Below are 24584 nucleotides of genomic sequence, written 5' to 3'. Positions count from 1 at the left end.
AAATTAATATGACTGAAACAGAGAATGGGGGAAGCAAAGAACGGCTCCAGGCTTTGGGGTCTGAATGATGGTGCCACTTACTGAGGTACTATTGAAGATTTTTCAGAACGAGGACTGGGACTCCTTTGCTCCAAACCTGCAGCTGGAGTCCTGAACTGCTTCATCTCTTGCCTCTTTGGAGAAGTCCTCAATCCCTCTGGGTCCATGGAAGGCTGAGAAAGTCCAGAATCCTAGGGGGCTGCGCTCCCTTTCTCTTCCCAAGGGGGAGAAAGGAAGAAACTAGAGACCAGCCAAACCTTCTCTTGGTTCCAGAGACTGAAAGTCACATCACTTGGATCCCAGCCCCACCACGAGGCTTCATTACTACTCTGTGTGTGGTTTCCGGGCAAACAATTGGCTGCCCACTTTAGGAGACAATATCGCTAAGTGCTTTTTTTTTAATGCAAAAAGAAAGAAATTTAAAAAAAAAGAACTACCTATTTTCCTCATTCCTGCAGGTGCCCAACCCGATTGACTTGTTGGAGTACATTTTCTGCATTCTTAATAGATAGCTAGCAGGAAATGCCTCGTTTAGACTCTTCTATAAGGGTAGAAAGTAGCAAGGGGAGGGCACAAGATTGCCAGGCCCTGCTCGGACCAGCACTGAGCTGCTCTAAAACGGGCCAGGCGGCTCCGGCCACCAAAAGGTACGTTTGCCCGGCCATAGCATCTTCCCGTGTCTCCGCTGATGGTCGAGAATTAAGGTAAGAGAAGGTGGGGACTTTGGGGGAGGCAGGAGGGATGGGAATTCAACTGGGAAGGAATCGGGACTGGAGGCGGGGTGGTGGTGGAGGGCATCACATGCTCTATTCAGTGAGATACAGTCCGGTCCCTTTGGGGTTTTTGTTCCAAGTGATCACCTCTTTGACTCCCCATCCGATCGCCGGGGTGCTGGGTACCATTTCGCAGAAGGGTGGTAAGCACGTCAAGGTAGGCAGCCTGGTAGAAGTCAGGTCAAACCGTTCCTCTTGGATTCCATGTTAAAATATTTGTGCAGAAGACCGGGCAGTATTTTGATGCCTACTTGGTGTCTTGATATTTTGTGCGTTGGGGAAACTGCAAGTTACAGTGGACTTTTGTAGTTCTGCTGTTCGAACGGCACAGCTGACAAAGCTTGGACAAGGCCGAGGGTTTTGTCAGTAAGAGACTTTCGCTACAAAGCCAGGCGTCGATACAGAAACATCTTGGCTAGGAAAGTCCCACCCTTTCTTCTGCTTCGTTGACCTCCCCTTAGTTCCAGCTTTGTGGTCCCCCTTGTCCTAGTCAGACCCACCCCACCAATTCACTCCCGAATAAAGAAGAGAGCCCTCAAGGAGGCTTCGTGTGGGGATGAAAGAATTAAACCAGATAACAGTTCTCAGAATTTGAATAGCCCTCAAATACAGATCCTCTCCCCTGAGGTCTGAGTACAGTCCGGAGAACTGCTTGTCAGCTGGATCCAGAGACGTAACCCAGGGCTTTCCTTTCGCGTATGTGTCATGTGTTTGGTGAGGAAAAGAGGGGCACGGGTAGGTCTTGGGGTTTATTCAGGATCAGCAGTTGTGTAAGGTCTGAGCCCCCCGGGTGAGGGCGCTGAGACGGTGCTCTGACCTGCTCTGTCGCTACGGAGCTAGCCAGCCTGTGGTCTCTGACCACGGGGGCTGGGAGCGTGCTTCACCGCCCTGATGTCCCAAGGGTCCGGCCGGCTCTTTTCGTGGCTTCAGCGAGACTTAGCAAAGAGAGGTGGCAGGCTGGGTCAAGCCTGAGCTAGAGAAGTGGCCACTGACGAGAGGGTAAGAGGGCAAAACCCACAAAGGCGCCAAGCTGCCCTTGCCGATACCGGCTTCCAGAAGATGTGGGCGACAGCGCACGGGCCGCCTGCCTGCATGCCCGATGGGGAGCCAGAGAGCTGGGTTAGGGTCCTGGCGCGAGTTCCGTGGAGGGGAACTGACGGTTAGCCCCACCAGGTAGTTAGAAAGGGATGGTGAGAAAAGGCCGGACACTGAAGTCAGGGAGACCTGAGTTCAAACCCCAGCTTTGCCACCACCGAGCTGCGTGGCCTGGGCCCTCGATTTCCCTTCTCTAAGCCTGAATTTGCTCATCTATAAAATGGGGACAAGAATACCTACTTTGAAGGTTGTAAAGATTGGAGAAAGTATATCTGTAGCTTCCGACACAGAGTAGGTCTTCTGTAAACTGCCGCTTTAGAAGAAGGGCTGCGTCCACATTTATCATTACTTTGTCATTCACAACACTGTCGCTTTATTTATTTGATTTGCGATTTTTGAAATATATTTGACGTATAACATTCTGTAGATTTGTGTACAACATGCTAATGTGATAAATTTATATATTGTCATGTGATTGCCATCGGAGCTATAATTAGCACCTCTATCATGATGCATAATTATCCTTTCTTGTTAGTGGTTGAAATAATTAAGTTCCAGTCTCTTAGAAAGTTTGATGATTATAATACAATATTGTTGTCTACTTTCACTGCACTGTGCAGTAGAGCTCTAGGGCTTATTCACTACTCATGGCATGTTCGTTTCCTTAAACAACATTGGTCCTGCCCCCCATCCCCGGGAACGACCATTTTATTCTCTATTTTTACAAGTTTGCCTCTTGAAAATTCCACATATAAGTGAGATCATACAGTACTTGTCTTTGACTTACCGCGTAACGTGCCCAAGGGTTACACCTTTGCTTTATTTCTATGAGTCCAAGTATCTGACGATAATATGTGCTTTTTCACTGAGGAATAATTTGCCTTCAGTGAAATGCACAGATCTTAACTGTACAATCTGATGAGTTTTGACAAATGTCTACATCCACGTGTAACCTTCACCCGCTTCAGGATGTAAGACATTTCCAACACTCCTACGAGTTCCCTCTCACCCCTTTCCAAGCCCCACCCCACAGGCGACCGTTGATCTGACTTTTATCACCATAGATTATTTGTGCCTGTTTCATGTAAGTGGGATCATACAATATGTGGTCTTTTGTGTCTGGCTTTTTTTACTCAGCTTAATGTTTTGGTGATTCATCCATGCTGTTGGGTGGATCGGTAGTCTGCCTTTTTATGGCTGACGAACATTCCATTGTATGAAAGTGTCACAGCTAGTTTATTTATTCTCCTGGTGATGGACACTTGTGTTGTTTCCACTTTTTGGCTATTATAAATAAAGCCTCTGAGAACATGTAGAAGTCTTTGTGCAGATATCTGTTTTCATTTCTCTTGGTTATATGTGCCTAGAAGTGGGATTGCTGGGTCATATGGTAAGTGTACGTTTAACTTTAGAAGAAACCGCCAGTTTTTCAAAGTGGTTGTTCCCACGTGTTTTGAAATAAGGATACAGTGGGTTCATTTTTAGGTAGTACCTGTGACGCTTACTTAGCATGGTTGTCACCCGGGGGAAACAGATTGACGTGCTCAATCAGAGGCTTCTGGAGACAAGAGAATCCAGCTGTGACTGAGGCTAGGATTCCGAAAGGAGAACTTTTAAGTAAGGGTCCTCTGCTCACTGCCAGATTCCCTTCTAATGTTTCATCATAATCTGTTGGCACTTCTGGCAGGACCATAAAAGAACAGGCTGCAGAATTCATACACCCCAACCTCTTCATTTTACCCTAGAGGAATCTGAAGCCCAGAGAGGCCCTGTGATTTCCCCTAAAGGCACACACCCAGCCAAGGCCAGGTCCTCTGACCTCTAACTGGTGTGATTTCCTTGCTTTGTGCTTTCACTGCATGAAATGGCATTTCATCACTCAGCCCATTGTTTACTTAGTGTTAGGTGCTAGAGATGAAAGAAATGAATAAGAAATGGCCCCCATCCTCGAGGATCTCAGAGACTAGAGAGGGAGAAGAGCTATTGAACTCCAGTCATTTGCATTATATGCATTAGAATGAATAGATTCAAGGTGTCTTTAGCCAGAGCACAGGGCAAGTCAGATTGGATGGCCAGAGGGCACCCAGACTGGTTACTTCCCTGGTAAAGGAAGGCCACGGCCTGTCTCCAGTGCCCACTGTGTGCCGGTTCCTGCCTGGGTGCAAAAGGACAGCCTCTGCCCTCAAGGAGCTCACAGGTAGAATCCAATGATAGAGGCCAAGTTTAAGGCAATTTAGCCAATGGCTGTTGAGCATTTGTTCAATATTAAGCTAGACACCAGGCACCGTTCTAGGCGCAGAGGAAGCGTGGTGAACAGAGTGCTTTTCCCTAATGTCGCCACAAAATATTAGTGTGAAAAGTGTTCTCTGCATTTGCTTCAGAGTATATCTGTCTGGGAGTTCCCTGGTGGCCTAGTGGTTAGGATTCCGGGCTTTCACTGCCATGGCCCGGGTTCAATCCTTGATTGGGGAACTGAGATCCTGCAAGCCATGCGGTGCGACCAAAAAAAAAAAAAGAATATGGGATTCAGAGTCAATTGGACCTGAATTTAAAGCTCTGACATTTTCTAAATGACTCTGGGCAGAGTATACCTGTCTGGAGGCCTCAGAACTGGTGTTGTTTGTAATTGCTAGTTTCTAAGATGGGGTGGGGGTGGGTGCAGGACCCCATCGAACACAGATTATGGCTTCAGCGGGGAGGGAGAATTTGATGTATTTGATGCTCCTGCATGGAAGTCGCCAAGATGGAAAGCCGTGCTTATTAGGGAACCTGAAATTGTCAGTACCCACTGGATTGCTTAGCCAAGCTCTACTGGGGTACTCGTGCCCTTGTTCAGGGGGATCTACATGTGGTTTTCAGGGGAGGCAGGCACTTCCCCAGAAGGCAAGTTACTCCACTCTTTGGTCTCAGAATCCCCTCCCTCCTCCTCTCTCTCTCTCTCTTTCTTTCTTCCTTCCTTCCTTCCTCCCTCCCTCCCTCCCTCCCTCCCTCTCTTTCTTTTTCATTTCCTGACGCTCTACTAATCATGCTCCCAGACAATCTTTTTCATTTGTAAGAGAGGGTCCCTTCAGGACTTGGTAGAGCTCTGTCTTGTTTCCTGAACACTACTCAGCAGCTGCGCAGCTCCCCAGGGCCCCAGTGAGAGAGCCTGAACCTTAGGAGCAAACTGCTCGCCCTCAAGGACGCTGCTTCTCCAAACTACAGCCAAGCTGCTTGGAAAAAGAGTACCAGTGACATTCTGCGTTTGCTCCGCAGCTCTCCCCTGTGTCACGATGGAAGAAGTGAGGAAGACCCCCGTCCAGATGCAGAGCCCTATCAAGACTGAATGGAATTCCCGCTGTGTCCTTTTCACCTATTTCCAAGGGGACATTAGCAGCGTCGTGGACGAACACTTCTCCAGAGCTCTGGGCAATGTCAAGAGCCCCCAGGGACTCAGCCCTTCCAGCCAGAGCAGAGATGTGATCCTGAGGAATGGTGAGTATTTCGGGAGGGGCTGGAATTACCTATCGGGCTATTACGGAAAGACCAGTTCTGATGCCCTCAATGCTCTTAGACGTGTGTATATTTGCTGAAGGCACGTAATGTCTAGTGAGAAGCCACACCCTTTTCTCAGAAGTTTCACATGAAAATGGACACTGTTTAGGGAATTCCCTGGTGGTCCAGTGGTTACGACTCTGTGCTTCCACTGCAGGGGACACGGGTTCCATCCCTGGTCGGTGAACTAAGATCCCCGCAAGCCGTGGGGCACAGCCAAAAAAAAAAAAAAAGGACACTGTTTAATCAAATTGATTTACCTATTTCCTTATGTCCTCAATTGTGTTAAACGCTGAGCTCACTACTCAGTATACAATAAGAGCGCCACAACTGTTCATTATTAGCACCATTATCTGTACTATTATTATTATTATTACTACTACTTTTGTCTGACAGGTCAGGAACACCAAAGGACTTGTGATAAGAGCATGCGTGTCCCCCACATGTACACCCGGCCTCCTCTCAATTAATAGTGGGTGCTGGGCTTCCCTAGTGGCGCAGTGGTTGAGAGACCGCCTGCCGATGCAGGGGACGCAAGTTCGTGCCCCGGTCCGGGAAGATCCCACATGCCGCGGAGCGGCTGGGCCCGTGAGCCGTGGCTGCTGAGCCTGCGCGTCCGGAGCCTGTGCTCCGCAACGGGAGAGGCCACAACAGTGAGAGGCCTGCGTACCGAAGAAAAAAAAAAAATAGTGGGTGCTCTGGGGAGCAGGGCCAGCGCCAGAGGGAGGCAAATGAACTGTCTGGCGGCATCCCTCTCCCCACCCTTAACAGCATCAGGGGTGTCTATTGCACAAGCTCTTGGGTAATTATTTTTAATAATAAGCATTCTTCTCAAAACACATTTCAAGACAGCTGTGTCAAAAGGTGCCGCGATCACATGCTGAATGCCTCCAAGTGGGACCTCTGCTTTCAGAAGCCCACACTCTGGCTGGCCAGACTCTTTCGGTCTGGACAGGGAGTGGGTGTATTAGCCGACATAGCTTTTCAGAATTTGCTTCTCTCCCAGAAATAACTTTTCCAGTCAGGTGACGTGATTTTCTCAGAGACTCTTGGGACTTCAGGAAACATGTGGAAGGGGGTGTAGCAGTAGCAGGTCCTAAAGGAAACACTGGGCACCAGGGGCTGGGTGGAGAGCGGGGAGGTGTGCTGTCTAACGGTGCGCTGAGTGCTTTAGAGCAGTGGCAGGAATGGCTGCTCTTGAGTCGTTTGGGGAATTGACATGCGGGAAGTGGGATTCACAGGATCTAACTGGCTCCTGGGAAGGGTCAAAACCGCAGGCTCTTCATGCCTAGACAAGTCTGCCCACTTTGGGTATTTGACTCTGGGTTAGTTCTGAACACTTTGGCTTGGATATATTACAATCCCTTCTTTGTCAGCGCCAGCAATTCATAGTCCCTCACTTCTTCCATCCTGCTTGCCTTGTAAACCCAACGTGAGATAAAACCGACTCTTGGCTTATTGTCACATTTCTTCGCTTCATTTTACAGCAAGACTCATAACTGGTGTGCGTGGACTCTCCGTCCTCTTCCTCTCCTCTCCTGCTCTCTTGAATCCACTCCACTGTTTTTCCTCCTCATCACTCCTTGAAACCACTCTTATCCAGGCTAGCCAGGGACCTCCACTTTCCAAAGCCAAATGCTCCTTCTCTGTCCTCATCTTAGCTGAGCCATCAACAACGTTTGCTGCAGTCGATTGCCCTCTCTTCTTGCAAATACCTCCTTCACTTGGATTCCATAATGTCACACCCTCATGCTTTTCCTCCTGGCTTCCTGTTACCCTCCTTCTCAGTCTCCTTTGCTGGATGTCCCCTCCTCTTCAGCGCTTCAACTCCTAAACATTTGAGGGCCCCAGAACTCCGATCTCAGACAATTTCTCTCTCTACACTCACTCCCTAGGGGATCTCCTCCAGTCTCTTGGTGTTAAATACCGATCAATCCCAAATGTGTATCTCTAGCCCAGACTGGATCTCAGACCTATCTACACAGCTGTCTACTGGATACCTTCACTTCACATAGCTAATACGAATCTCAAACCAAACAGGTCCCAAGCTGAACTCTTAGTCTCCCCGTCACCCTGCTCTGTCCAGAAGTGGCAGCTGCATCCTTCCAATTAATTGGAGTCATATTTAACTGCTCTCTTTATCTCATATCCCACATCCAATCCTTCGAACAATTCTGTAAGTTCTACCTTCAGAATGTATCCGAGCTCTGACCATGTGTCCTCACCTCCACTGCTGTCCCCCTTGGTCTGCGAAACCGTCTCCACACCCCCGCCCCGGAATTTTGCAGCAGCCTCCTCATCGGTCTCCCTGCTGCTGCCCTTGCCCCGCTTCAGTCTATACCATTAAACTGAAAGTCGTACCATATGACTTTTCTGTTTGAAATCCTCCAGTAGCTTCACATCTCGCTTGGAATCAAATCCAAGGTCTTTAATGGGGACCTCCCCGGCCTGGGCCCCTGTCATCTTTCTGCTCTCATATCTTACCACTTCCCACCTCCCTCACTCCAGTGTAGCCTCCTTTCTCTTTGTAGAACGTGACAAGTACAGTCCTGCCTCAGGTCCTTTGCACTTCCTCTCCCCTCTTCCTGAAATGCTCTTTCCCCAGATAACTGCATGACTTCCCCTTTCTTCATTCAAGTCTCCATTGGAATGTCATCTTTTCAGACAGACCTTCCTTGAACAATCTATTTAAAGAATAGAAGTCCCCACCCTGTCACTCTCTGTCTTACCCTGTTATATTTCTCTTAGCATTTGTCACCATGTGGTATATTATATATTTATGTGTTTCTTAGCTCTTCCTACCCCCTAGACTCTGAATTCTGTGGCAGCAGGGACTCAAATCTGTTAACTGATGTTTTCCAAGTACCCAGCCTAATGTCTGACACATGGAAGGTGCTCAGTAAATATTTCGTGAATGAATGAAATTGTGATTTGTAGAGCTCTTTTTTAAAAAAATATATCTATTTATTTACTTGTGGCTGCATCAGGTCTTGGTTGTGGTGCGTGGGCTTCTCATGGCGGTGGCTTCTCTTGTTGTGGAGCGTGGGCTTCAGTAGTTGTGACACATGGGCTCAGTAGTTGTGGCTCACGGACTCTGTAGCGCAGGCTCCGTAGTTGTGACACGTGGGCTTAGTTGCTCTGCGGCATGTGGGATCTTCCTGGACCAGGGCTGGAACCCGTGTCACCTGCATTGGCAGGCGGATTCTTAACCACTGCACCACCAGGGAAGTCCCCTGAAATTGTGACTTGGATCACAAGGTGTTGATTCTGTCAATTATGGAGTCACTGTAGAGAGAGATTCTTTTGGTGTATGGCTTTAGAACCAGGCAGCCTGAGGCGGGGCCTGCTTCAACATTGATTAGCATGGGCCTCCGTTCCCTCATCTGTAAAACTCAGTATTATTGAACTAGAGAAGGAATCAATGAGATAACACATGTCAAGGGGCACATAGTAAATGTCATGTAGGTGGTAGTTACTTTTGCGGTGGTGGTGTGAAGGCTTGACACATGTTTTTGAATGGCTACAGTGGGTACGAGGGCCCACCTTCAAAACATCAGGATCAAAGCAGCAGGCCCCTGCCATCAGCCCCCAAATTGTCCAGGTGCTTCTGATGCGTGGCTGCTGCCCTGTTTCTTATGCCTTCTGACTTTGCTCTGTATTCTGTGAAGCCCCTGCCTGCCAAGGGAACTTGGACTTGGCCTTGTATCTTGCCCAAGCCAGCCTTCCCAGGCCAAACAGAGAGGTGGCTTTCTTCTCCACCTACCTTCTAGATTGTTGCATTTTCCGTGTGAGAGTCTCACAGATCCCGGTACTGTGAAGATGTGTCTCCCTCGCAGCACGTGGTAGGGGCTAGGCTAATGTTCGTTCATCCGGCTGCTGGAACAAATGAAGGAGAAAGCCCGTCTTCCTCAAGGCCTCTCTTATCGCAGTTAGGAGTCAAGTTTCTCATAAGCTCTGCTGTCTCCGGGGAGGGTCCCCTGAAAGAAGGCGGGTCCCCAGTTGTTCTCACTGGAAGTGTTACATGAGATGCACGTAGCTTCGAAAATAGTGGGAAATCCATAAAGTGGTCCTTCATTACTGACCCTTAGCATCCTCTCAGCCTCTGAAGGCCAGCCCCAGGCTGCCTGGCCTTACTGAGGCCTCAGCTAAGCCACACGGAGAACAGGCTCCCATTCATGGGCTCCCACGGCGGGCTCACCCACATTCTAAGGGTGCTCTGTCAGGCCAAATATGCAAAGTTCAAACACTGAGGCCCGTATGGCTAGGAAATGCCGTTGAATTTCCTGGCTGCTTTTCTCAAATCAAAGTTATTTTTTTATTTACTTAGGTATAATTTATACTGGCCCTACTTGTAGAAAAGAAAACACAAGCTGAAAGTATCTCTGAATTATCTCCCTTTTAGAAGGACGTTGGGGATTTCAGAGTACGTAACTCGAGAAGCTTCAGAAGTTACTATTTCTGGGGTCACGGTTCTGGTACACTACCACCCTGTATTCTTCCTGTCCCAGCCTCGAGCCCAGCCCTAGGCCTGGCAACATGCTCAAGGGCTGCTGAGAAGAATGTATACGTACAACCTGAGCCCTCAGAGGTCTTTTATAGCCAGTCTCCTTCTCTTGCCCCCTCCAGAATCCAGTCGGGGTGGGGAAGAAATGCTGGGTTTCTTCCTTCCTTCCTTCCTTCCTTCCTTCCTTTCTTTCTTTCTTTCTTTTTTCTTACAATTTTTTTTAATTGAAGTATAGTTGATTTACAATGTTGTATTAGTTTGAGGTGTATAGCAAAGTGATTCCGTTATACATATATATGGATCTATTCTTTTTCAGATTCTTTTCCCTTATAGATTCTTACAAGATATTGAATATAATTCATAGAGTTCCCTGTGTTATACAGTGGGACCTTGTTGTTTATCTGTTTTATATATGGAAGTATGTATCTGTTAATCCCAAACTCCTAATTTGTCCCTCCCTCCCCTTTCCCCTCTGATAACCATAAGTTTGTTTTCTAAGTCTGTTTCTGTTTTGTGAATAAGTTCATTTGTTTCATTTTTTAGATTCTACATATAAGTGATATCATATGATATTTGTCTTTCTCTGTCTGATTTCACTTAGTATGATAATCTCTAGGTCCATCCATGTTGCTGCAAATTGCATTATTTCATTCTTTTTTATGGCTGAGTAATATTCCATTTGTGTGTGTGTGTGTGTGTGTGTGTGTGTGTGTGTGTCTCATCTTCTTTATCCATTCCTCTGTCAATGCACATTTAGGTTGCTTCCATGTCTTGGATTTCTGTTTTACTGTGAATATGTATATGAGGTATAGTCATGCTAGTTGTTTATGGCCCCTGTGAACCCTGATGACTTCGTATCTTTCTTTCCAATGAGGGAGAGGACTCTGCACTAACTTACAGGGAGCCACACTGGGTGCCAGGTGCTGTGCTGTAACTGCATTCACTTCAGTCCTTAAAATCCACTACAGTTGATAAGGGTCAAAGCTGGGCAAACAGAATCTATGGTGTTAGGAGACAGGAGAGGGCTTACATTTGGAGGGGTTTAGTGATGGGAAAGGGGGCTGAGGAAGGCTTCTGGAGTGACTGTCATATTCTGTTCCTTAATCTGGGTGCTCATCACCCAGTTTGTGAAAATATTTTCCCCCCAGCTGCACACTTATACTTGTGCATTTTCCTACATGCGTGCTGTACTTCACAAAACCACTTTACAATGGGTATTAATAGCCTCACTTTACAGAGGAGGAAACTGCAGCCCAGAGAGGGTAAGTGATGGGATGGGTCACACAGCCCAGTGAGTGATAGAGATTGAAGCCCAGGTCAGTCAGACTCCAGAATCAGTCTCTTGACTATTCCACTATGTTGCCTTTGTAGACCCTGACAACACCCCAGCCAGAGAGTTAATGCCTATTAGGACTCTCACTAATAATGTTTATAATGACTAATATTTATTGAGCACTTCCTGTGTGTCAGACCATTTGCTAGGGGCTGTCACGTGAATTATCTTACTGAATCTTCAGACCAACCTATTGGTCAATTCTCACCATGCCCATTTTCCTGGTAAGGAAACTGAGGCTCAGAGAAGCAAATGACTTGTCCAAGATTCCACAGCTAGTAAGGGGCAGCTGTTCACAACCAGATCAATTGATTCTAGATACTGAGCTCTTAGCTACTTTCAAAATACTAGCACACTTTCTATGTTTAAATCTCCTATTTTCAGTTGGGAAAGGGAACCTGGATAATCAGCAAAAGACTAGGTAACACAGGCAGGAGGCCGTGAAGGAGGGGGTGGGACTGAATAGGACCCACCCCCCTGAACTTGGTGCCCTGGAACAGGACTGTCCTCCATAAGCTGTCTCTCTGCCTCTGGTGTTATTTCAACCATCAGCTAATACAAAGAATCTCCTCTTTGTTTCTGGGATGAATTAATCAGAGACAAGTGCCACCAGCCAAGATGGCAGAAAGGGGAGAGTCAGTGTGTGCACATCGGGCAGGTCAAAGTTGGGACCTTCGTGGGGCAAGATATGTGTGTGTGTTCAGAGGGATCTCGGCTTCAACTTCATCATAAAACAGCATTTATAGTAAAGGTGGAGATGGGAGAAAGAAGGAAGAAAAGATGGGTGGAAGGTAATCAGGCAATTATTTCACAGCTGTGACAGGTTCACTGAGTCAAGTGGGTTCATAAGTTTTTACTTAACTAAATTTTTCTAATCACAAAAATAGTGTGTCAAGTTTTGAAACTTTAGAAAACACAGAGAAGCATTCAGGACACAAAACCACATGTGCATCTATGCGCACATACTAAGTTTTACAACCTAACATCATTTTGCACATCATGGCTTGTAACTTGGTTTTTTAACTGACAATAAGCCATATGTATTTTTATTACCATTACATGTTCTACTACAACATCATTTTATGGCTCAAGAGTATCCTTTTTATAGATGTACCAAATCTATTAAAATTTTCAGACATTTAGATTGTTGCCAGTCTTTCACTATATGTAAATATCACATTGAATATCCTTGTAGCTCAATTTTTGCAGGCATCATTGCTTATATTCTTAAAATAAATTGCTGTAAGTAGAATGACTGCATCAGAGTCCACTCAAATTTTAGGGTTTCGATAGCTACTGACAAATTGCTCCCAGAAATGTCATGCCCATCTGCCCCCCCGCCGTCCAGCCATGGGAGTGTGTGAAAGCGCAGGCTCGCTGCATTCTTGCAACGATGGGAGACAGAACCAGTGAATGAAGTATGAGGCTGAGAATCAGCCAGCTCTATACCTGCTAGCTATGTGTGGCCTTAGGCGAGTTAGTTTAACCACTATTTTCTCATCTGGGTTCCTGTGAAGCTCACGGGAGATGCATCCAGAATGCTAGACAAAGAGCCTGGCCCATAGTAAGTGCTCAATAAACAAAAGCTCTTCTAGATTTACAGTTGTTCCTGCCCACCTCTGATGGATTATTTCTGGGAATGTACACACCAAGCCAAGGCTTCTGAAATCTCTCTCATAGCCAATACCTACTCCATCCTCCATGTCAGCCCTGAAGCGCTGCGGCTGCCACTGCTTCCCAGGCGCCTTGGCTCTGTCCTTTCCTGCCCTCCCTTCTGTGGTGACTGAGGGCAAGGAGCCTCCTCAGGCCTCATGCATTACCATTTTGCTTTTTCCTGGTTGATTCTGTGGAGTGTTGCAGACCAGGAGAGAAACCTGTGAATGTGAGCCTACACTGCGTTTCTAAACCAAAATAATACTAATAGTAACCACAGCAACAGCTCTCACTTCTTGAGTGCCTACTAGGTCCCGGGCTCCATGCCAAACGCTTTACATGGATTGTCCCCTTCCATCTCACAACAGCCCCAAGAGGCTCCAAGACGGGAGGGGACATGCTCGGTGTCACACATATAGGAGGTGGCAGAGCTGGGATTGCACTCCCAGCCTGCCTGGCCTCAAAGTCTGTGCTCTTAGACCCTCTGTGTGCTGCTCTCCTCCACAGAGAAGGATTTAGTGGGGACTGTGTGTGTGCATGTATGTGTGTGTGTGCCAGCATGCCTGTGCACATGTGAGGGCACACGTGTGGATGTGCCTTCATTACAGTAATGTTTAGTCGGGGCCCACTCTGTGCCAGGCACTGTGCAAGTTCCTGAGTATGTGATGATGAACAAAAGAGAAGGGATCTCAGTCCTCTTTTTTTTTTTTTTTTTTTTTTTTTCCGGTACGCGGGCCTTTCACTCTTGTGGCCTCTCCCGTTGCGGAGCACAGGCTCCATACGCGTAGGCTCAGCGGCCATGGCTCACGGGCCCAGCCACTCCGCGGCACGTGGGATCCTCCCGGACCGGGGCACGAACCCGCGTCCCCTGCATTGGCAGGAGGACTCTCAACCACTGCGCCACCAGGGAAGCCCGGGATCTCAGTCCTCTTAAAGCTTACTGGCTAGTGGGGAAGACCAATCGTGAGGGAAGGAAGGCAGGAGGGAATGGAATCACAGGTTAGGCTTATGCCATGGAGCAGTAAGCAGGGCATAGTCACAGAGAGTAGCAGGCTAACACCCTGGACATTGGCAGTTCAGGGAGAGCCTCTCTGAGGGGGTGACATTGAAGTTGGTGTGTCCAGAAACTAGTCTGGAACAGGGAGACGGGACCACCATGCAAGGTTAGAGTAGAGGGAGGGTCCTCTGGGGTGGAAGCAAACTCTGATGCCTGGAGGTGCTTTCCAGAAGGTTCTGGGGTTCTCAGCAGTGTCTCTGGTTGGCATGGGTGGTGCCTCTGGGTTTGCTTAGGATGCTGGAGAATAGCTAGCTATTTTCACCCTGAAAGGGCAGGGTGGGAAATGGAGACTTGCGCTCTCTGAACAGGACCTGGTCTTAGGAGCAGAGGCCTCAGGACTGCTAGAGGCATGGATGGGACTAAGAGGCTGGGGCCAGATGCTCAGAGTTGGAGTAGAGGGGATGGAAGCCTTTTGTATTCCTACTGAAAGAAAACTCCAGCCCGGGAGGGAGGGGGAGGGGCAAAATAGGAGAAAGGGATTAAGAGGTACAAGCTACTAGGTACAAAATAAATAAGTGACAAGGATGTAATAATGTACAGCTCAGGGACTACAGTCGATATTTTATAGTAACTTTGTATGGAGTATAATCTCTAAAAATACACCTGAAACTAAAATAATATTGTAAACCAATTATACTTTAATTTAAAAAAAAGACTAAAGCCACATCCACTTCAAGACATCACAAGATAGGAGGTGGTTACCATTTCACAAACACTGCCTAGTATCACCTTGAAGGACAAGAAGAAGAATGAGAAAAATCTATCCTTCCCTGAGTGTCCCCAAAGAGGTCCTTGCCTGCTCTCCATTCATTAGTGTAGGTTGGGGTTTGAGAAGGCAGCAGAGTCTTCCCTGGGGCTCCCTCTCATCTCCCAAGTAACTAAGAGGGGGATCTTGGGTAAGGAAGTGTCACCAGGGCCCCTTCTAGCAGTGGCAACTGGGAGCCACTCCAGCGGTCCCCAGGACAGATGGCCGTGGTTGCTGGAAGCTGTTTGCCCAAGCAGCCTGGGAAAGAGGCCCACCAAAACCTAGGGTCTCTGCTCCACGGGACACCGTACCCAAGCCTGCTCTGGCCAGGTGCTTTCCCCAGGCCACCCAAGGCCCACCATTGGGTTGCTGTGAATTCAGGATTGGGCCACATTCTCCCGGCCAAACTGTGCTCTGGTGCACTCAGTGACCAAGTGTGACCTTGGCCAGAGGCACACCACCCACTCCCCTTAACGTTTCCCTCAGAGAATTCTGGAAGGGAAGCAGTTTTTAAAAATATTCAAAAGACGCTGAGGCCTTGCCTTCCACTTTTCAAGCGTTCAAAACCTAGGTCCTATGTATGAGATCTGTAAAGCCAGTTCAGATGGAAACTGCCCAGTTATCAGAGGCTACACATTGTTTCTCATTTGTGCTTAGGACATGCTGTACCCTCATTCAATATGAAGCACAAACAGTGATTAGCCTAAGTCAGCTTAATCACTCTGTTTGTGCTACACAGCACCCTGTATTGCTACTAGCCCACAGATAGCAGTTTGCAAAAGTAACGTTCATCCCCAGGAACAAACCTTCATATGTTTCCTTGTCCTTGGCTTCATTAAAAGTAGCCACCCATCGCCCACCTCTTGTGAACGATGGGAAAAGTTGGGCAGAGTATCTGTGCCGTGTAGGTTAGAGATTGTTTTGCTGCGGTGGTGGATGGGACACTCCAGTATCACTGGGCAGACCTCTCAGACAAAATCCAGGCAAATTGAACATTCAGGGGCACTGGGAGAGGCGCAGGAGGAGGGGAAGGGGGCCAGGTAGCCACACCCACGCGCCCCCTTCATTATCTTGGATGCACGCGAACCTCCAGGCTTTAAGCACCATCTGCCAGAGTTCGCTCTCTCCCTCCTCCCCTCCTCCTGAGTGGGTGTTGAGAATGGGGAAAACATCTGTCCATGTCATGGGCTGCCCGAGACTCTTCGAGAACTCTGATTCAGCAGCTGTTAGAGGCACAATTTGAACAGTGTCTCTGAGACCCAAGGAGACTCCATCCCCACTAGTTTGTCCACAAGAACTTTGCAAGAAGAAACTGAGTCCCTGCTTGACCTTGAGCATTTTGCTTTCGCAGGAAGAGGTTCAAGCAACCACTTCCCTACCCATCACTGATCCGTCCAGCTCAGATCCCTACTTGGCTAATCTGCTTGGCTAACTTGGTCCAGTCTCTTAACATCCCCATGCCCCAGACCTCTCTTGAAAGTGGGGTTTCAATCCCCAGAGTTGTGTGATGCAAGCAAGTGTTAAACCCTTTGCAAAGTTCTGTGGAGTCCAAACACCAGCTACAAAATAAAGCCAAACAACGGCAACAAACAAACACCAATCACCTTTAACCAAGTAATTCTACTTCTAGAAAAGTTTCCTTGAGGGGCTATTTGGACAAGGGAGGTACTGCCTTATGATGGGATACCTACAGCCATTTAAAAAGCTGGTGTTGGCTCTATTCTTTGCTATGGGAGGATGTTTGTGATATTTTAATAATGCAAAAGCAACCTTAAAAACAATATGTGATGTGAAAACAATGCATACACGACTAGAAACAAATCTTAGAAAGAAGTACACCTAACGGTAGACAATGGCAGTCTCTGGATACTATGCTTAGAGTGATTTTTGTTTACCTTTTCTACATTTTGTTTCACATTAAAAATAGTATATATTAACCAGAAATAAATTAAGCTGATTCCATTTTGAAAACAATACATAAACCTGTCTTCTAAATCTTTCCTTCCCAGATAGTGGCATGCCTCCAAATCAGTGGCGTTTCTCTTCTCAGTGGACAAAGCCACAGCCGGAAGTATCTTTTGCAAATGGTGCCGCCAGCTGCAGTTTGAGTGGATCTGGTCCCGTGGCTATGGATCTGTATCCAGTGTCCCTGACCGGGAGCCCTTCCTTTCAGCCTGGCGAGCTGAGGCATTTCTCCTCCCTCGCCAGCTCCAGCTTCCCAGAGCCTGGCTACCCTCATGCCTTTTCCACTGGGCACTTGGTTCCAGAGCCCCAGCCTGATGGGAAGTATGAGCCCCTCCTAAGTCTCCAGCCAGAGAGATGCCCAATCCATCCTCAGGAATCTGCCTCGTGGGAAGATGGCAACTCTGCCCAGACGGCCGGAAGCAAGGGATTGCTCTTCAACCTGCCTTACGGCTCAGCCCACTGTAAGGAAATGCCTCCAAATACTTGGAGCATTGCCTCTGATTGGTTGTGGTTGAGAGTGAGTTGGCGTGAGTTGGGATGTGAAGACTAATTGCTGCTACTCCAGCTACGGGGCTTCTGAGGGACAGAATGCTTTGCTTAAGTTCCATCTGTCTTCACTAGGCTGCGTCGATAGTCACCATTTAACAACTAAAGGGTTGCATAGATAGCCAGCCAGATGCACTTAGCTCAGTATTCACCCTGGTCTGCTGACTTGGACGTACCCTAGGAAAATGGGCTGCTGCCTAAAATCTTAGGGTGCCGCACTCGCCTCACTGTGAACTGCCAAATAATCCATTTGGAAGACAGAACTCAGGGATATACCTATCATCCAAACAGGTTGACAACTTGCAATAATGCCAGACTCCTAGGCAAGAACAAGGGCCATCTATACCATCCATCTGCTCCACACATTAAAATTCGAAGAGACTGTGGAGGCAGCCCCCTTGCTGCCTGGAGAGGGTCATGGTGCCTGACTATCTGGGGCTCCTGCTCCCAGACCCACACCCCTCCACAAACGAAAGCATCCTTAAGGCTCATTTGCCATTTCATTTACTCACTCACCCGACAGATATTTAATCCTCTGGCTTTCTGTACCCTGGATGAATTTTCTTTTACAGCTCCCTGGTCCATATGTATCTGGTTCTAGTGTTCCATGCCTGAAAGAAATTGCTAGAAGCTGCTTTTACTTCCGAACTAAGTATATATATATTACACAAAGGGCCTGTTCAGCCTAGCCCTACCCAGGTCAGGTGCTGTGCTCCATCCTAATGTCAAAAACCAATTTCCCATTAAAATACCACTCCATCATTCCCAGAGTTGGATTAGGAATGTACCTAAAGAGTAAATCATAAAAATGTCATGCTTGGGAAACCTATGAGAATTCCCACCCTAGTACTCTTTTTCAAAAATCTGCTCCTGCTGGATTCAGAGGGACAGATGAGGCCAACTGTGTATGTATGCTTGTGCACACACACAGCAGAGCCCTGTCTCAACAGATGGTTAGAACACAGATGGCTCAAATCATCACCTCCCAAACATAACAAGCCCGTGCAGTTTAAATCCAATTCAGCAAAGATTTAGTGAGCATCTACTATATGCCAGGCACATCATGGCAAAGCCACCATGCAGGCATTATCCAATTCCCGAAAGTTCTAGACACATTCTCAAACAAATGTTGATCGCTAAAGTCTCGACTGCTACCGACTCTTCAGACTCTCCTACTAATGCAGATATCTGTTGGATTAATTGGTGACCGATGGTCCAGGATCTGTTGAGGAAGTCAAGTGACCCTTGATCAGAAACATTGCCTGTAAGATGGGAACAAAACCCAAAGGGCCTTCAAAACAGAAGCTTCTCTGTTTTTGTAGCAACTGATAAAATGTCAGGTGTCTATAAATTGAGGACCAGGAGATTTGGGGTTCCCTTGGGGGGCTACTGGGCACTTTCTAACCCACTCCCTGATTTCATTCCCAATCATGTTTTCTTCTCTCCTAGTTAAGAAAATCTATTTCCCCTCTGATGGTGGACCTGCCAGTGCCAGCCTTGCAGTTGAAAGTAAGTATCTACTTCTGCCTTTGATAGCATGTCTCTGTATCCTGAGAACAAGCTTGTAGCATAAAAACCAGGATCTCCAGCAATTGAAATAACCCCCATTTCTATTTAGTATTGTCATCCCTAGAATAGGTTTCATTTTGGTCTCAAAGAGCCCGTGCACTTGGTATCTTGTAAAACGTTTTGCCCGTTTTCTAATTTGGCTATAAAAGCAACTTTATTGAGTTCTTTGAGCTGGATTTAAGTGAGATAACCAAGGTGACGCAGGAAAATGAACAAATTCATGAGGGTTAGCCTGCTCTTTCCCAGATGTTCAGTTTTCAGCCTAGAACATAGGGCCACCCCGGGACTCTGCAGTCAGAGAAAATGCCACCTGATACCAAAGGCTAGGAGTCTGTCTGGGCCCACGTTCAATTTGAAAGTGATGCCAAATGGGGACAATCTCAGGGGTTGACATGAGGATTTTCATGGCCTGGTGTCGAATCCAGCTTCGTTACTTACTAGCTTTAGGAACTTAGCCACGTTTCTTCTCCTGTCCATACCTCAGTGGCTTCATTTATAAAATGATGATTAAAATAATGCCCACCTCATCAGGTTTCTGTGAGGAGTAATTGAAATAATATATGCAAATGCTTAGAATTTACATTCTAATGGAAATTAGCTCCAGTGAGCCCGGCACAACATAAGGCAGAAAAAAATTGCCTTTTGGGAGGGCATCCTGTGTGCCTTTAGCTGTTCTCATGCTGTGTGTTTGAGAGGCATCAAGGGAAGAGCTGCCACCACGGCCCCAGCTCTCAGGCACTTTACAGTTTGGTGTGGAGTCGGGGTGAGCACGATATATAGGCCTCCCTAGGATGTCCGGTCCTTGATGGCTGAAGCTTTGAGGGGTGAACCGCCCCATCCTTAGCACCTGCGGCAGTGCCTGGCGCAGAGGTCAGTACATATGTGTCAGATGAATGAGTGCACAGATGCTGGAAACAATAAAAGAACATCGAAAAAGGAAATGGTAAAAATCGATCTGCCAATAGAGTACAAATTAATTTTGTTTGACACCATTTTGTAAAACGGAAACAAGCAAGCCGCAAATCACCCTCAGGGAGGAATTGGCGGTGCCCAAGTGAGGAGGTAGATTTAAGGTAGCACGGCTTTGTCAGGCTTCATGGAAGTCTCTGCCTGAGGGGATGAGCTCTGCTGGCCTTCTAATGAATGACATCAGGGTTATCAAGTCTCCTAAGTACTTGTTAAGAGTTTATACATTTAAAACTTGTAAGCCTTAGAATTACTAAAAACTTGATGATTTCAGTTGTTCATAGGCCCAAATTAACAGCAACACCACCTGTGGGTGATGGCTGTGAGCCAGATCCCACACACTGCATCCCGCTCAGTCCCCACAACGACCTTGTGATACGTGTATGAGGACATCCTAGGTTCCTTATACAAGAGGTATCCAGTCAATAGGGATTGACTGACTGGATGAAGGAATGAATATGCCCATTTTATAGATGAGGGGACTGAGTCTCAAACAGGTGAAAGGCCTTACTCGCCTTAAGATCACAGCAGCAAGCAGCAGAGGTATTATCTCTCTGCTCTTGCAGTGTGCTACAGTCATCAACATCGAAACTTATACTAAATCATCAAAACAATTCCAACTTAAATCAAGTGTACAACAGTGAAGATTAGCAACTGGTATGGTTGTTTCACTGTATATGGGTTCACTGTCCATCTGTGGCCAGGACACTATCCTGGAATAAGAGGAGTGGGTGCAGAAGGCTTGGAACACATGCAAAGGAGCGGTATTACCTTGAGAAAGGGCCAAGGGGATGAGCCTTCCATGCAGAGCGTAGTTGACAGGAGGTGGGGAATGGGCACCTGGCTATGCCAATAGCCCCCATCCTCATTGGCTAGTCTGCAGCTGTGGCTTTGGGCAGGGGAGGCAGCAGGGCGTGGGGACGGGGAGGTGGGGTGACTCCCTAGGTGGATAAAAGGACCAGAAAACCCCTTCAAAGCCCATGCTCTTAAGAGAGCACACTGCCAGTTTCCCTGTCTTGCCTGATGCTGAGAGCCACAGGGGAGCTCGTGAAATGCCCAGATTCTGTGCCATCACTTCCTGGTTGGTAGCTTTGGCTTGGGACTCGGTCGCCTCTTTATATGTTTGATTCTTTGTATATTTTATATTAACCTGATTGGGGGGACTTGGTTTTTGGGGTTTTTTGTTTTTGCCCACGTGGCTTGTGGGATCTTAGTTCTCCGACCAGGGATTAAACCCAGGCCCTGGCAGTGAAAGCGCTGAGTCCTAACCACTGGACCACCAGGGAATTCCCATATATTAACTTGATTTTGAAGTGAGCTGGATGAACCTTTCAGGAAGGATTTTGGTAGTTCTGAAAGATTTCCTCTGTGAGACCCCAGATAAATATTTGTCAAAGGAAGGAAGGCCGAGTCCCCTCCTTCCCCTCCAATATGGCCTAGTCCCCTCATGCAGGTGTCCCACACCCATGAGGCAGAGACCTTGTGGAGAGAAGAGCGATCTGCTGGAAGGGTAGTTAGTTGGAGAGACCTTTCTGGAGGGGACTCCCCAAAACTGTGGTGCCAAAATTTTTAGTGAATTTGATTTTTTTTTAATCTGTAGAAATAGACATTGATTCATTGTACATTTCTTCGGTTTTTACAGGTAATAATAATATTGACATTGCTATTTGACAGACATGGTGCTCTTTTATTTACATATATAAATCTAATAGTATATAAAACTGTCTTGGTCCCTGCTCCCCAGAGAGTTAATAGTCTAGTGGGGAAGGTAGACTCCACCAAAAAAACAATAAAGAAGACAAAACTAAATATTTGCAAGTTATGGTAAGTATGAAGGAAGCATACCAAGTGTTGAAATAGAGAAAGATGGAGACCAGCTTTGGATAAAGTGGTCAAGGGAGGCTTCTGTGTGGAAGTGATGTGCAAGCAGGGACCCGAATGAAGTGAGGGATGGAGTGAGCTTTAGGAAGAGCTGGGGTGGAGATGCAGGGAGCTGCCCCACCCAGGCCCGGAAGTGAGTGAGGAATGGGCCAGAGCGCAGCCTGGAGAGGTCGACTGGGGCCAGGTGACACGGGGCCTTCTGGGTCATGGTGAGAGGTTGGATTTTCTAAGTGACTCAGTGAGCCGTGGAAGGGTTTGAAGTGTGAGCCAATTTAGCTTCTCGGAGAGCTTAGCATTGAGGGGGGTGAACAGAAATAAGGTGGTAGTTACGGAGACTAGTGGAGTGGAGTGGGTCTTTTTTTTAAAAGAAGGCAAATATTAGAGCCTATACAAAGATGAAGAGATGGATGACAGAGGAGGATGAGGATAAATGTGTGGTTGAAGTCACTGAGAAATTTTGAAAGGGACGTGTGGAAGTACTGACATTTGCTAAGAGGAGGGGACCTGCCATTGAAAGCAGACAAAAGAAGGATAATAAGGACACAGATGCAAGTAGATTTGCAGGCTTGTTTGTGGGGAGTCTGAAATGTACTAATTAAATGATTTATCTCTTCTCAATCAACTATGAAGGCTGAGATCACCAGTTTAAGTGGAAACAGGCTTGGGTGATTTTTGCCAGGGCTGTTGGGTTAGTGTAATGCAGAGAAGGCAAACGGTGAGGCTCATCCAGGGCTGAGATTTTGACGAGTGTGATGGGTGGAGAAAGAGGAAGAGGAGTTGAGGGTATTTGCAAGCGAGTGATTGTAACAAGGGACCATGTCGCGTAAGCTGCTCAAAGAAGGAAATGGAGGCAGATGGAAGGTGCCAGGTAGTGGAGATTGATGGATTGGAGGATGAGGTTATATAAAATGCGGTGATAAGACTACGTAAGGCAATGACATTGGGACATGGTGGTTGGAGAGCGGATGTTCGAAATTGAGATGGCAAGGATGCCAGCTGGGTAGGCCATGACAAGGTCTAGCATGTGACCATGGCAACTGGCTGGCTGAAGTGGCATGAGATACAGGTCATTAGAAGGTGAGGAGAATGACAAGAACCATGGAAGTGAGGCAAAGTAAGAACCAATAGCTCCCTACACCGTGGGTGCTGTTTTTATCCTCATTGACAGATGGGAACATGGAGCTTTAGGGAGGTTAAGTAACTTGCCCAAAGTCAAGGTAAGTGCCAGAGGCAGTTTTCTCTGTCCTTGGTCTTACCCACTAAGCTAAGCTGCAGCATGACCCCACAATAATTCTACTCCCTATAAAGGCACTGCCTCTTTAACAAAATAAGAGCTAATATTTATTGAACATATCTGTGCCACACACTGTTCTAAGGGCTTTACATGTGTTTAACTCATGTAGGAGGTAGGTATCATTAGTATTCCCATTTACCAGATGAGGAAAGTGGGGCTCAGATAGGCTAGGTAACTTGCCCAAGGTCACACAGCTAGGAGTGGTGAGCTAGGTCAGGATTCAAACCTGGGCTCCTTGGACCCCAAGCTGGCTTCTTCCTCATCATGCTTATCCTATTTTTCAGAAAGCCAGTCTCCAGAGAGAAGAAAAGATCTGTTCTTTTACTGAACTCCGGTTTAAAGAAGAGAATTCCTTTTTCCAAACCTGCTTATGGTTTTCTACTGGGAATCCAGAAGGTCTAGAGACATCGCCGTCCTTATCTCTTTCTGCCACAAAAGAGCACTGAGTCCAAAGCAAGTTTCTCCCTGAAATTCTATACTTTTCCTTGGCACCTATGCCCCACGTTAGGTTTTTTTTTTTTTTTTTTTTTAACTTTTTAAGCATATAAGATGGTTAAAAGAGATGTTCAGTGGTGGGGGGCATAGAGGCTCACACCTCCTGCACCCACTGCCCGCCTACTTAGAAATCAGCTGCCTTACCCTCCATCAGCTGGGTCTTTCACATCAAGACTGACAGCATGGTACCCGATGCGGTTGTCCCACTCTTCTGGCTGAATAGAGGTTCCAGGAACAGCCTGACACTTTCTAGCCTTAACCAGACTATTTGCATCTTCCCTCTTGCCTCTACAAAAAGCAAAATGGAAATGGGTCGGGCAAGACCCACTGAGAGTGGCTGGAGTCCGAAAGGAAGCTGGAAAGGTCTCAGGCTGGGCCTGATGAATGAGATAGTCACTCGGAAAATTTGATCCTTCAATTCTAAAAAAGTGCTTCCGAATAGAATGGCTGAGCAATCTGAGAAGTAACTTGCAAGTAGTTAGTAAGCAAACCACCCCATCCCAAGTGGGGCCTAGAGGAAGCTCTGTATCCAGAACATTTCTTGGATGAGTTGCATGGCTGCCTGGCTGCCTTCCCTCTGAGGAGGAGGAGCTCATCTGCCCCTGACAGCCTTCTGCAGGGGCCTGCCTGGCTGCCATGAACATGGAAACTTTCCTGTAGCTCTTCCACGGTTAGTGACATAGGGAAAATAGTAACTTTCTTTTCAGCACAGAACCGTTGGGGCCACCAGTGTGGATACCCACGTGGGTCCAAGACTTGGTAGCAGGACGTCCCTGCAGATTGTTCCAGATGAAATGACAAATTTCTCCAAACTCCTTCATCTCTCCGATCTGATAGACAGCTCACAGTCCGGTGTGAGCTCAGTAATTAGCCCTGACAACCCTGGAGGCCCCTGCCACCAGCGTTCCCCACGCACACCCTAGTTGCTCCCATGTAACAGCTCAAAAGGTGAATAATCAAATGATATTTTTGGATTATGCTGTTCTTAATTCTAAATTCTTTCACATCCATGATCTCATGCAAACTTCTCAGCAACCCTAGGATTGACATGATTATCTTCACTTACATGTGGATACTGAAGCTTAGAGTTGGCCAATGACCTGCCCGAGGTCACACAGCCAGCACTGGAACCCGG

The 24584-nt window shown here is 47.2% G+C and overlaps 1 protein-coding gene across 1 annotated transcript; it reads left to right on the top strand.

Annotated features, from left to right (window-relative positions):
- Positions 1 to 5179: 5179 nt before the first annotated feature.
- Positions 5180 to 23446, top strand: VGLL1 (vestigial like family member 1; the record flags this gene model as incomplete). The annotated part of the gene is made up of 4 exons (XM_081222479.1): positions 5180 to 5381; positions 16743 to 17159; positions 18694 to 18753; positions 23239 to 23446. The coding sequence occupies 4 exons, from the start codon at positions 5180 to 5182 to the stop codon at positions 23280 to 23282; spliced, it is 723 nt and encodes a 240-aa protein (XP_081078605.1). The 3' UTR covers positions 23283 to 23446.
- Between the last annotated feature and the right edge of the window lie 1138 nt (positions 23447 to 24584).

Source organism: Mesoplodon bidens (genome assembly GCF_964165515.1).
Source record: "Mesoplodon bidens genome assembly, chromosome: X".
Classification (NCBI taxonomy): domain Eukaryota; kingdom Metazoa; phylum Chordata; class Mammalia; order Artiodactyla; family Ziphiidae; genus Mesoplodon; species Mesoplodon bidens.
The sequence above is the reverse complement of the archived record's forward strand: the minus strand, read 5'-3'. Positions and strand labels throughout refer to the sequence as shown.